The sequence below is a fragment of the Lontra canadensis genome, unplaced genomic scaffold, assembly GCF_010015895.1.
Source record: "Lontra canadensis isolate GAN:19392208 unplaced genomic scaffold, GSC_riverotter_1.0 scaffold20, whole genome shotgun sequence".
In the NCBI taxonomy this organism is placed as follows: domain Eukaryota; kingdom Metazoa; phylum Chordata; class Mammalia; order Carnivora; family Mustelidae; genus Lontra; species Lontra canadensis.
The window spans coordinates 15,625,033-15,639,746 of record NW_022631014.1 but is presented as its reverse complement, the minus strand read 5'-3'; the positions used below and the strand labels follow the sequence as shown (position 1 = coordinate 15,639,746).

General features: G+C 39.5%; 1 protein-coding gene across 1 annotated transcript in view; it reads right to left on the bottom strand.

The window, feature by feature from the left end:
* ULK4 (unc-51 like kinase 4) overlaps positions 1 to 14,714 on the bottom strand; it is a 583,110-nt gene that overhangs the window by 384,123 nt on the left and 184,273 nt on the right. Inside the window, exons 23-25 of the mRNA XM_032861108.1 lie at positions 6,520 to 6,653; positions 4,725 to 4,846; positions 4,308 to 4,364 (exon numbers count right to left, since the gene is read on the bottom strand). Coding sequence (XP_032716999.1) covers positions 4,308 to 4,364; positions 4,725 to 4,846; positions 6,520 to 6,653 — 313 coding nt within the window. The remainder of the gene's footprint in view (positions 1 to 4,307; positions 4,365 to 4,724; positions 4,847 to 6,519; positions 6,654 to 14,714) is intronic.

Below are 14,714 nucleotides of genomic sequence, written 5' to 3'. Positions count from 1 at the left end.
GAATTACATAGAACCAGAGCTAGCATCTGCCAGATGAGGACTTTGGACGAAGAAAGCAAAGGGAATTACAGGTTTGTGTAAGGCAATAATGGGGACTGAACAAGGGAGTCGAAGCTGGGTGAAGAGAAAATTGACATTGTTATCCCTTGGCAGGACAGGACAGTAAGTGGAAAGTGCTAAGACCAATTTAAGTGTCAGAGGAATCGAAGGGCTGTTGGGCATGGGGAGCAAAGGAAGTGAGGTGAGAATCAGGGGTGGTGGCCAGACAGTTTGGTCCTGGAAATGTCATGGGCGCAGGCAGCTGAGAGAAGGAAGACAAACTCCTGAGGGAAGAGGTGGTGGAGAGACTGAGAGGCTGAGGTGTTGCAAGGATGGTCCAAGTGAGGTTTGGTTTTCCAAGAACATGGACAGATACAGCATGGAGACACTAGCAGTGAGCTCAATGCTGGAAGATTCTGAGGCATGAGGGGCAATGATCCAGGAATCTGTATGAGCACAGCACATGGTATAACAAAGGCCACCTTCTGAGGGCACAAGCTTCGAAGCTGGGAGTTTTCGCAGAGGAGCAGAGAGGATAGATTCCTGTCCCACAGCCTGGCTCCCTGTGTGGAGGAATGGGGACCCAAAAATGGTACCATCTAGAAGGAAAAGCAGCACCTCAAAGGCAGGCCAGAGCTCTGCAGTATCATTCAGTACTTCAAAGAAGCTGGGAATGAGCTCCTGCAGCAAACTATGTATATAAATTAACTTGCGGTTCATAAAAGGCAGGGGGTCATAATAGGAACATCTGTGTGGCAGTGACCAAGTACATAGTACCATATTTTTAAAAATGTAAGAGTGCACTCTCTCTGCTCTAGCTACTGCAGCTGAGGTCATGCCTATCAACAAACCAGCATTCACTTAAAATAAAAATCTGCAGAAGGCAGGAAGTACATCTATTTTCAAATAATTATCTCAATGCTCAGGATAAGTAAAGATTTACTAATAAAGGAGATTATAATTATAATTTTCTATAAAAATTTTACCAGAATAATTTTATCATTTCTTGTATTTGAAAATTAGAATTGTGTGGTCTTTTTTAGGAGAAAACGATAGCCACCACACTGCTATTGCTGCACTTTATGAGGCCAGGACTTTAAAAAAAAACACAGCAAAATCCTCTTCCTCAGCTCATTAATCAAGAGCATTTTCAAAAGGACACAAGAAACACAGTGAACATTAGGTTAATACACATCATGAGTTCCCGAGCGCATTTCCTTAATGTCATTGCTTCCTATTTCCCAGCCCAGTTCAATGGAGGCCCCACAGAACCATGGTATTCACCAGAGAATCTCCCCACAGCACTTCCCCAGAGGCTCACATCATCCCTAGATACTTTTTTTTTTTAAACTGGAGAGAAATGCGGGTATGATGACACACCGCTTCTGTTAATCAGAAGGGAAAATAGCAATTACCAGCTATGTAGTCCTCTTTTGCCTGGACCCTTTGAAAGCTTAATAATGGTTTAAAGGTGCCCTGCTAAATTGTTTCCAAATACTCACCCGTTTAAAACATAAGAAGACCAAAACTTCACTTTAGTTGGGAAAAATATGTTTACGAAATGTTAATTGCTATACCCGTATGTCCATACATTAGAAGTCCTGAATTTTCCTACCCCCCCAAAAAAAATAAATAAATAAAAGAGGTCTATGGGTCAAATAGGCAAACCATGCCTGGTGCCAGCATGAGAAGTGAGACCAACAGAAAGCACAACGCCACCGCTCCCTCCAGCCCAGCTCCTTCAGGACCCTTCTCACGAGTGGCCACCACACCAGCCTGACTGCTATCTCCACAGTTGTGAAAGGCAGGCCGGCAGCTTCTGGAGAGCTGCTTTAGAGGAAGCCCAGAAAGCTCTGGAGAGCAACTTGCTGCCATTGGATATAGCTACTGAAGATGAACCAGGCTAGAGTAGCTCAAATGAAGGCAAACTAAGCTATTCTACCAAATAGATTTCGAAAAAAATACTAAAAATAATATTTAACTCCAGATAGAACAATAAGGCTTTCAAAGCACAGTACTAACTACACCCACCAGATTGACCCCCTCAGGCCACCAGGACAGAAAGTGCCCCGCGCTCTGGACAGTTTCTACAGGACTGCTACATACAGCTGTGCAGTCCCCTTCGCTACACACACACACACACACACAAACACATACGGACACACACGCACGTGCACATGCACACAAAACCAACAAACAAAACATCTTCCCAAAAAAGAGGAAACCTCTACCAAAACAAAATTTAAAAGAATTATTTCAAAGCACAAAACTCAAGAGGCTTTAATATGCTAATCTGCACTGTGAATTTCTGTGAAGCTGGAGGATGTTGGTTGAGTTGACTTTGCCTGGTGGCATCAGTAGGGCACAGTGACTTCGATAATACCTTTGGCACCCTCTGGATAGATTACGAATCAGTTCGTAGAAGTAACAACCAACTCTCAATAGTTCATAATAAATGCATAAGAACTCTGTAGATAAGTAAATCTAGGTCCTTCATTTTAGTCAATACCTCTTCCCCTTTACTAGCTTTTCATCAAAGCCATCCACACTGAGTAAAAGAAGAATGAACACACAGCTAAGGCCAAATAACACATGAGATGAGGAAAATGATGAAAAAATTCTGGGACTGGTCATGATCCAAACTAGGAAAACATCATGGAGAAAGCCAAAAGATCTTTTCCATTTTACTTGGCTAAACTCCCTCTACCTGAGTGACATTATGGGGGGTGGGGGGGGAGACTGCTAAAGATTTTTCCACTATCCTAACTACCTTTCAATCAAGAATTTTCTATTCCCTAAAAGGGCCTATATTAAGAGGACCCTACAGACTACCTCCTAATCCACACAAAGTTCACCCAACCTTGGGAGAAGATGAGGAGGTCCCTCCTTGGTGTGGCCTCCTCCTTTGTCTGGAGCATAGCATTAAATGGAGCAGATGTGTTCTCCCCAAAATACACACACATAATTCCTGAAGTTCATAAAGACTTTTCGTTGGAGACACTTGCCAGTTCCTTGAAAACCTAAACTATATTCAGTTAATGTACACAGAGAAAAGCACTCCACAGGAGAAAAAAATGAGAGAGCAAACAAGGACAACAATCGGCCTCCCAAATAAACATCATGTCAAAAGATTCCAAGAGGGCTACAAGGGCAAAACTACCATTTCCAGGCAACGATAGCTCAGTGCAAAAGGATAAAGGAATTACTGCATGCCAAAATGATACTATATAGTACTTAAAAACAGATTAAAAGGCAAATTAAAGGTAGCAAATGAAAATTCTAATAATTTGCAAATCCATGAATGTACAACAACAAAATTACATACTTTGCAAAATTTAAGATTCAAGGCACTTAAGATAATAAAGATTTGAAGTTAGGTACAAAAGGACCCTAACTACATTCCTTGAACACACTTCTTAAAAAAATCAGTGATCTCTACGCAACTTCAAAACTTCATTATTTTACTCTATGATGAACCTTCTAGAAAACTACACTCCCACTTGCGGAGGACAGTCATTTTTTTGTATTCCAAACTTGGGATAATATAGAGATGTTTACCTCATTTTAACTAGAAACCTCTATGGCTTTTTGAAAATCTCAATTGAGTGTTTGTTATTAATATCAAAGTAGGACTAGAGATGGCATGTGACAAATACCTCAGCTTCCCCTTTGTGTAGGTCCCCATTTTATCAACAATATATAACTATTCCAGGATAGAAAAAAAGATAATATGATTCATGAGCCACAATCTGAACAAAAAGACTATTTTTTGTGAACAAAAATGAAGTGAAAAGTAGGACAATGATTTGCTTTTCATTGTTACCCATCTCATCAAAATTAAAGAAAAAGTTAAGTTGAGCTTAACTTAGAGAAATGCCATCATAAAAAGAGACACTGCATGTAACTGGACAACATAAGCCAAAGTAAATAATGATGATAATATATTCCCAGCATTCTATTCTCTCCAGGTTGACTATTTTAAATTTTTTCACAATGTTTAATACCAAAATCTATGAAGTGTTTTCTATGGACTTATTTACCCTACTTGGGCGGTATCTGAACAAAATACATTATCAGGAGAGAATGTATTTTTCTCCAAATGTCAAATTTTATTACAGTCAACAGATAAAAATATAAAAAGGTCACATCCCTAGAGTCAAATAAATACCACAAGGATTTTAAAATTACTTCATTCTGACACCAAATTCCACAGACAGTAGAGACAGCCACATTTTTATTAGGAACGTTAAAAATTCAGTGTTACTCACAAGAATAGTTCCATAACTGAAAAGGAATTCTTCTGTTACAACTTGAGGTCGAAATACCTGTGTGATGAGAGTTTCCACAGATTAAATCCTGAAAGCCATGTGTATGAAAACAAAATAAAAATGTTTTGTCTGGGGGCACCTGGGTGGCTCATTGGGTTAAAGCCTCTGCCTTCGGCTCAGGTCATGATCCCAGGGTCCTGGGATCGAGCCCCGCATCGTACTCTCTGTTCAGCGGGGAGCCTGCTTCCTCCTCTCTCTCTCTGCTTGCCTCTCTGCCTACTTGTAATCTCTGTCTGTCAAATAAATAAATAAAATCTTTAAAAAAAAAATGTTTTGTCTGAGTTGCTGTCTCTAAAACTCAATTTAACCAAAAAGGGAGTCACTTTTACATTATTTTTTTTGCTAATAAGATAGTACCTGAGAAGTTACGAGGTGGAGCACGATAGGCATCAGGGGTAGACACAGCTTCAGCTGCTTCGCTTGCACTGTTGATGGGTGTTTGCGGCCAGAAACATTAGCCAAGGCATTAAGAATGTCACCTGCAAAGCACATCCCAGAGCACACATGAAGGTTACAGACCACAAATACTTCAGGACCACCAGTCACTGCTAGAACACTCATGGGGCTGCTGAGATAATTACTTTCCAAATAAAAGAAGTGGGTAGGAGCTGTGTTATTTTATTCACAAATATTGAGATTATAATAGAAAGCTGTGGCCTCTGAAGACAGAATGGATATAAGTTTGATCTTTCATCTAGCAATTTTAAACAGAGTTTATAGTAGCGGTTTTCGACATGATGATTATTATTTGTTTTTTTGGTCTTTTCCAAATTTTAACCATAAGCACTTTTCACTCCTGTAAACAGAAAAAATTTATTTAAAAAATTAAGAATGAATCTTGGAACACTGAAAAAATAAATAAATAAATAATAAATAATAAAATAAATAATAAAATAAAATAAATATAAAAATTAAAAATGGGGGCTCCTGGGTGGTTCAGTCGTTTAAGCACCCAACTCTCGATCTCAGCTCAGGTCTTGATCTCAAGAGTCATGAGTTCAAGCCCCATGTTGGGTTCCATGCCCAGCCTACTTAAAAAATATGTAAGTGAACAGATTACAGACTGCAATTTTTAAATAATAGAATAGGATGGAAGAAAAAGGATCAATTCCTAAAACTTTCCATTGGATGATAAGTCCAATCATAAATAAAACTTGTATTATGGACATCTGAATCTTAGCATCACATCCTAAAACGGGATGAGTCTGGCACTAAGAAACTCAACTACCAATTGACCAGACTGTAGTCTTCAGGTTGAAATCTTATAAAAGGTTACAATCCCCCCCAAAAAATTTGAAATGTTCTATTTTCAGTCATTAACAGGCAAAAAAAAAAAAAAAAAAAAAAAAAATCTCTCAAAGTATAAGTAAGGACCAAAAGGATACCATCAATCAGCCATGAAGATATTTTCATTATTCTGATTTAATACGCAACACTTCTGAGTCTAAGTATATTTTACCATAAGAGACTGGATCAAATTTCACATTTTAAACATTTCTGGTTTATAGCTACATCTGCTGGAAAAGCATGGAATGGGATTTAAATAAAATGTATGCATTCCTTAGATTATTTTAGTTTTTCCAAATAACAATGAATAAGAGATTAACTGGGATAGACATCTTTTGCAAATCCTTACGTGATATGTTTATTTAAATTTCTTCAAATTCCAGAAGTTTCTAAACTTTGAACTTCAAAATTAAAATTCTTTAATATCTATACATTAATGCCTATACATTTTAAAATTCTTTTGACAGTAAATAAATGTGTGGCTGTAACCTGAAGGAGAATTTTTTTTCTTCAGAATTAGGCAGAGAGAAATCTCGAGAAAGCCTAAGTTCAATTTTAAGCTCTTAAGATGCTTTCCTTGTGTTGATTTTCCAAAATTGCCCGTTCACCACAGAGAACACCTCAGTGCGACCTTTAGCCTGCTCATTGCCTCAGTCATGTCACTGATTCAAAATAACTATAAAACAGATAAAGTAAATCTTGAATTGAAATCTTGAAACAACACAACCAAGAAAAGGTGTCACTGTACTCGCCTGTGATAAGCGAGAGGCAAGACTAAAAAAGAGGCACAACCGAAAAGCCCATGCGCAGAAAGGCAATCAGCATGAGGCCAGTGGAGGGGCCGGCGGAGGAGCACCCGATTTACCCAGGATACGTGGCAGTTCCTGCACGATGTGATGGATGAGAAGGTCCAGGCATCTGGACAGGTATTCATTGCTGCTTTCCTGCTCCTTGCCTGGAGTGGTCTTTCTGCTGTCTCTCTCGATGTACATAACCAGTCTACATACAGGAAAGTGCAAAAGATTACCTCTCATGATAGAACAGTTGATAGCATCTGTCTAAAAATGCCGCCAAGGCAAGTGTTTCCAGGGGGCACAGTCCCAATCATGCTGACATTTGGATTTGTAGCAATTTGTCAGGCACAGTCTATTTTTGCCTTAGAAAAATCTAAACGTTTATGCAGTGAGAAAATAAGGCAACTTAGAATGTATCTGCCAACATATTACAAAATAATGCCCTGATTTCATTTAGCCTTGGCCCAGGAAAAGAAACCGCATTTTTCAGATGACAGATGAAAGGCAAAAAAAGGCGTCTGGGCAGAAGAGCACTCTTTGAGTTTCAAAGATTCAAAGTGGAACCACAAGTTGTCTGCACTTCTGTTGGTCATCAGTACTAAATTTGCTTGGAACCTCAGGCAAGTCCCATGAATTCCGGCTCCTTCACTAATTGTGTACATAAATCCAAAGAAAGTTTCATTTCAACATTGGATGATACGGATAGCAGACACTATATCAAAACATCTGCATTTCACATGTCACTTTTCCCCTAGTTTTATGATCTCTGTCCTTTAACAAACATAGGACTTCTTCAACCCACTGGCATTTAGTACATCAATTTCTGACCAAGTGTGCCCAGCCCAGACCCAAGGAACATACCGGGCCATTACTCCAGACACTGAAGGTAAGGTTGAAAACTTTTAGGCTCATGTTTCATCCCCTTTGCTGAACCCACCAGGCACATTCCCAAATACCCACTTCTCTTGTTTCTTGAATGGGCAGTAAGTTCACTGATTTTGTTGCATGAAAGTCCCTTTATATTCCCCATGCCATCATCCCTCATCATTCCTTTTCTCAGTTCCCTTGTTCTCACTCATATCACCCAATTTTTACTTCCCAGAGAGAACTTCCAACCAACTCCTATTGCCAACTGGAAAGAGAGGGGTTTGTACATAACACATGTAGATATAAAGAATACTGAAATCGTAAAGCTTAGCATTCATGTACCTCTCTTCGTAGATCTGGTCAGGCTTTTTGCCATTTTTTGCTCACTATTACTTGGAGCTCTATGTGAACACACGCGGGCAACACTGAATCAAAAGTCTGTTTCCATCAGCCAGTTAGCATCCTCTGCTCAAGTCACTGATGACAGTGCTGGCCACACTCTAACAAGCACATGGCATTCATTAAAATCAGGGAAAACACTCATGAATCACCAACAGTGTATCACTACTACTTAAAGAATTCACAGGACAAAACGTCCTGATGACAAGTAAACCACTGAAATGAGACCCTGAGACTTCATGATAAATGGACTTTAAGAGTTTCAGGAGATGTGATACAGTGCATGGGGACAGCCTGCTCAGCCAGCCAGCCTGGAGCTTCCAAAACACATGCCACCACACACTGTTGTTATGGCCGAAAGCTTCTGAGACAAGAGCAGCAACTTTAAGAATCTCTTGATTAGTTGGCACTGTTCCCTCAGACCAACCCAAGGAGAGGGACCTGAAAATACCAAGGAGGGGGGAAACTAATCTTCCTTTTCTGCTCCCCAAAAGGTGTTGCCTGACATCTCCCTGCCCAGACTTAGCCATCTGCCCAACAGCTTTTCTGAAGTGAAAGAATACATTGTCTCCTCCAAGATGAGTATTTCAAACACACCCTCTAACCATAATCTGCTCTTGATCCTACTTGCACACTCTTCTACTGTGACCAATCCTCAATTTCAGGAAACTTCTAATTGAATCCATGACGTTTTCTCCCAATCCACCAAGACTTCTCTCTTCTTCACTTACTTCCTGCTTCGATTATATCCCATTATCTATCATTTCGATACCCTCTTGTCCCCTATCTTTTCTTTGGGCCCATCTAGCCAAACGTACTCTGGATGAGTCCAAAGATCAGCTTTCTGGATGCCTGCAAAGAAGGCTGCTGAAGCTCAACTCCACCATAAATGCGTGACACCACTACTGAACGGCCCAGAGCAGTAGCAGCAATCTGAATATCTCATTGGTTAATGTATGTCAGTCTATTTTCAAATTGTTCTTCTCTTCAAACCCCTAAGGGTCCACCCTACAATGAGACTCTCACTGAGTGATTCTGCCTATTGTACAGAGAAAATAGAAAGCATCATGAAGGAACTGTCCTTCCTAAGTCTCAACATGCACACCTCCGGTGAATCACATCCTAGCCACCTTTCCTCCCATCACAACAGAGGACCTATCTCTCCTTTGCTCTGTGCTTTAGCTCTCATTCTCCCCTACCTTCTCAGAACCTTAAAACTGCCAATTACTCATTTTCCCTTTTATATATTTACTTTCGGCCACTTAACAACATAATTTTCATAATTCTTCTAACAACTTCCTCATTGCTTCTCTCAGTCCCTTCTCGTCAAACCTCTTAAAACAGAAATCTATACCTAGCACCTCCACAGTTCCTCCTACATGTTCCTCAACCCATCCCAGTCTCACTCATGGTCATCACTCACTTGAAGGTCACTGACATCAAATCAAGTGGGCATGTGTCAGCAGTGTTCAACACTGTTGTCACCCCTCCTACTCCTCAATATATCATAACACCATACCTTCCTAGTGTTCTTCACCAGTTTCTTTAGTTGGTCCTTCTCTGCGTCTTTTGTTGATTCATGCTTTTGTTGATTCATGCTCAAGTTTATCAAGACTCAGTTCTAGATCTACTGCTCTTTTCCTATTACCATTTGACCCAGGTGATCTCATCTCCATCAATGATTTGAATTCCACAATATACACCCGTGTATATTCCAATTCCAGAGCTGCAGCCCAAACCTGGTCTCTATATTCCACTGCTGATTTGACTTCTGCTTTTCTTTGTCTCAAAAGCATTTCAAAATCTACATATCCCAGGTAAACATGATTATCCCAACAAACCTGTGATCTTTCAGAATATAATGTCCCATTGTAAGACATCACTCTCTACCTTATTAATACAAACCAGAAGCCTAAGAGTCATCCTTATCACCTCCTTTTCTCTTACTTCCCCCAGCACATCAATCATTAAATGTTTCCCAAACCCTTACACTTTTCTGCTCCCAATCAAGTGCAAGCTTCCCTATTACCTTCTTCCACACAACTACAATAGCCTCCTAGCTGGTGTATGTCCTCTACTCTGTCATTTTAATCCTTACAAACCCTACATCTATGTGGATCTTGTCCACCAGGTTCCTCCTGTTCTTAAAATCTTTCAGTGGAATCCCACTATCCTTAACATGGGAGTACTTTTTTTTTTTTTTTTAGATTTTATTTATTTATTTGACAGAGATCACAAGTAGGCAGAGAGGCAGGCTCCCTGCTGAGCAGAGAGCCCAATGCAGGGCTCAATCCCAGGACCCTGGGATCATGACCTGAGCCAAAGGCAGAGGCTTTAACCCACTGAGCCACCCAGGCACCCCAACATGGGAGTTCTTAAAAGTCCCTATCATGGGGGCACCTGGGTGGCTCAGTGGGTTAAGTCTCTGCCTTCAGCTCGGGTCATGATCTCAGGGTCCTGGGATCGAGTCCCGCATTGGGCTCTCTGCTCGGCAGGGAGCCTACTTCCTCCTCTCTCTCTCTCTCTCTCTCTGCCTGCCTCTCTGCCTGCCTCTCTGCCTACTTGTGATCTCTCTCTGTCAAATAAATAAATATTTTTTAAAAAATAAAATAAAATAAATAAATAAATAAATAAATAAAGTCCCTATCATGACCTGCAAAGCCTATAGGGTCTGGGCCCCAACAGCATCTCCAGTTTTGGTTTGCTTTCTTTTCCTCTGGTTACACTGTTCCAGCCCCTCTCACCTTCCCCAGCAACAAGGTATTGCCTCTCTGCCTGCATGGCTCTTCTCTTCTCTCCTGGTCAGTGAGATTTTACAATTTTCATACATTTTATAATGTATTTTTTATATCTTTCATAATGTATTTTTGATTTCTGATAGTTTGCATCCCAGGAAATTTAAAAATACCATAGGGCAAGAACTATATCTGATTTTGCTCACCCCATCTTTCTACTTCTGAGTACAGTTCCTGACATGAAATAAGTGCCTGATAAATATTAGCTGACTAGACACATATTGCTGTTGAAACTGCACTAAGACTTTACCTAATTCTCTGAAGCAATTCCTTGGTCCTTACTTTTCCCAAGGTCTTTTTCTTAATTCTACTGTTTGATGTGTTTGGCATTTATATTGCTGGGTTATATAAGGAAGGGAGGGAGAAAGGGAGGGAGGGAAGGAGGGAGGAAAGGAAAGGCAAGAGATGGGAGGGGACAGAGGAAGAAGGAAGGAATAAAAGTTCTAAAAAAAGCTTTTTCTAAGGAAGAGATACCATAAGTAAAATCAAAAAACAAATGGAGGAAAAATATTTTCTCCATTTCGTTCATCAAGTGATGAATAGATAAAGATGATGTGGTATACAAATACAATGGAGTATTATGCAGCATGTCAAAGGAAATCCTGCCATTTGAGACAACATGGATGGATTTGAAGGGCACTGTGCTAAGTCAAGCAAGCCAAGAAGTCAAATACTACATGGTAGCATTTTTGTGTGGAATCTAAAAAAAAAAAAAAGAAGAAGAAGAAGAAGGAGGAAAGAAAAGTCAAACTCATAGAAACTGAGAGTTAAAAAAGTAGTTTCCAGATGCTGAGGGTGGGGAGAATAAAGAGAGGTAGATAAGATGGTTCAACTTTCCGTGATAGGAGCAATAAGGTCAGAGGATCTAATGTAAAACATAATGACTTCTTAATTTTGGCCATTCTAACTGGTGTAAGGTGGTATCTGAATGTGGTTTTGATTTGAATCTCCCTGATGGCTAATGATGATGAATATTTTTTCATATGTCTGTTAGCCATTTGTATGTCTTCTTTGGAGAAGTGTTTGTTCATGTCTTCTGCCCATTTTTTGACATGTTTATCTGTTTTTCGGGTGTTGAGTTTGAAGAGTTCTTTATAGATCTTGGATATCAGCCCTTTGTCTGTAGTGTCATTTGTGAATATCTCCTCCCATTCTGTGGGTTGTCTCTTTGTTTTGTTGACTGTTTCCTTTGCTGTGCAGAAGCTTTCGATCTTGATGAAGTCCCTAAAGTTCATTTTTGCTTTTGTTTCCTTTGCCTTTGGAGACATATCTTGAAAAAAGTTGCTGTAGCGGATGTCGAAAAGGTTACTGCTTATGTTCTCCTCTAGGATTTTGATAGATTCCTGCCTCATGTTGAGGTCTTTTAACCATTTCGAGTTTATCTTTGTGTGTGGTGTAAGAGAATGGTCAAGTTTCATTCTTCTATACATAGCTGTCCAATTTTCTCAGCACCATTTATTGAAGAGACTGTCTTTTTTCCACTGTATACGTATTTCTGCTTTGCTGAAGATTATTTGACCATAGAGTTGTGGGTCCATATCTGGGCTCTCTAACAACAAATGTTGGAGAGGATGTGGGGAAACAGCACCCCTCGTACACTGTTGGTGGGAATGCAAGCTGATGCAGCCACTTTGGAAACAATGCGGAGATTCCTTAAGGAATTAAAAGTAGAGTTACCCTATGACCCTGCAATTGCACTACTGGGTATTTACCCCAAAGATACAGATGTAGTGAAAAGAAGGGCCATCTGTACCCCAGCAGCAATGGCCACAGTCGCCAAACTGTGGAAAGAGCCAAGATGCCCTTCAACAGACGAATGGATAAAGAGGATATGGTCCATATGTACAATGGAGTATTATGCCTCCATCAGGAAGATTAATACCCAACTTTTGTATCAACATGGATAGGACTGGAGGAGATTATGATGAGTGAAGTCAAGCAGAGGGAGTTAAGTATCATATGGTTTCACTTGCTTGTGGAGCATAAGGAATAACATGGAGAACATTGGGAGAAGGAGAGGAGAAGGGAGCTGGGTGAAATCGGAGGGGGAGACAAAGCATGAGAGACTGAGGACTCTGAGAAACAAACTGAGGGTTTTGGAGGGGAGGGAGGTGTGGGGTTGGGTGAGCCTGGTGGTGCATGTTAAGAAGGGCCCAGATTGCTTGGAGCACTGGGTGTGGTGCATAAACAATGACTCTTGGAACACTGAAAAAATAAAATAAAGTTAAAAAAAACATGGTGACTATAGTGGAGAACACTTTATTGTATAACTGAAATTTACTAAGAAAGTAGAACTTAAATGATCTCAAAAGAAAAAAAAAGATAAATCTGTAAGTGGTGAAGGTATTAATTAGCTAGATGGGGGAGTCCTTTCATAATGTAGCAAATCACCAGAATCTACACTTTAAACATCTTACAATTTTATATGTCAATTATACCTCAATAAAGCTGAATCTTTTTAAAAAAGACCAACTGGGGGAAAATATTTTCAATTCATACCACAAAAGATGATATGTATACACACACACATATACACACTTATGTATATGTGTGTATATATGGGAGGCATACATATATATGCCTCCCAGATATCAATTAGAATAAAACTAAGAAGCCAAGAGAAAATATGAAGGATAGGAAAAGGCAATATACAGAGAAGATAATATAAATGGCCCAAACAAGATGCTCCACTTTGCCCATAATAAGAGAAATGTATGTTGGCCCTTGAATAATGTGGGGGTTGAGGGTGCTGAGCTCCCCACACAGTTGAAAGTCCACCCATAACTTTTGACCCCCTCAAAAAACCTAAAAACCTAAAAACCTGAAAAAACCTAACTACCAATACGGGAACCACAATACAGCACTTTTTAACTGTGATAACGCAATTTCCTACAGAGATGAACTATGGCTCAAGCACAGACAACTAGTGTCACATGATGTTTTAAGCAGAAACTCCCAACACTTGAGCTCACTGCAACTGCACCAGGAAGTAGCTATAAAATTCTTACAGTAATACAGTATGTGCTACAGTGAGTTTTATGTAGCTATGATTTAATACTGCATCTTTACATTTGTTTATATCTCTCTCAGCTACAAATGGCACCCTGGATAGTCTGTGTGCTTGAGCTGTGACCAATTTTAACACTTTTTAAGATTTATCTACTTATTTTAGAGAGAGTGAGAGAATGCACATGAGTCCGGGGGCAGGGCAGGGGGAAGGGTGAAGTTGACTCCCCACGGAGCATGCATCTCTATGCAGGGCTCAATCCCAGGACCTCAAGATCACAACCTGAGCCAAAACCAAGAGTCAGACACTTAACTGACTGAGCCATCCAGGCGCCCCAAATTTTAACTTTTTATAATAGATTTATACGTATTTTATGACAGTAAATGATAAGATAGACTAGTATCTATATATATTTTGTGCATTCATGACATACCCAAATTTTTCTTAATTTTTTTCAATATTTCTAGGCTATATGCTTCATCTGTAAGCTTTTTTCAAATTGCCACAAATCTCAAAAAAATTTTCCAAGGTATTTATTGAAAAAAAAAAATCTGTATAAAAGTGGACCCATACAGTTCAAACCCATATTGGTCAAGGGTCAACAGTATATTAAAATAACTGTACAGTCTTCAAATGGCCAAATGCAGAAAGTTCGATAGCAAAGACTGCCATCAAGACTCGGAATGATACCAACACCCTAGTACTGCTGGTGGAAGTATAACTTGGCGCAAATCCCAGAGATGGCAGATGGGCAGTTATCTTCAAAATTTAAAAAAAATCTAGCAAATCTACCTCTAGGAAGAAATTATTCTGTATATAATTGTATATAATTGTATATAATACCTGCAACACATTCATATCTTTCTGCTTATAACAGTAAGATATTAAGGAGGAACGTGCCCAGCAAAAGAGGGATGGTTAAATAAAATATGGTCCATCATTACACTGTAACTATTTAAAAAAAAAAAAAAAAGGAAACTGTCCATATACTATAGGGAAAGAATGATGTATAAGAGACATTGTTAAGTAAAACAGGAAAAGTTCAAAACAGTATTTTTTGTGTGTATAAACAGACAAATAGGATCTATACTCACATTTCCTTGGATAAAAAATTTTCTGGAAGGATACACAAGCCAAAAGCAACTAATAACAATGCTTAGGATTGCATGATGGTGCTCTGGGGCTTCGGAACACGAGG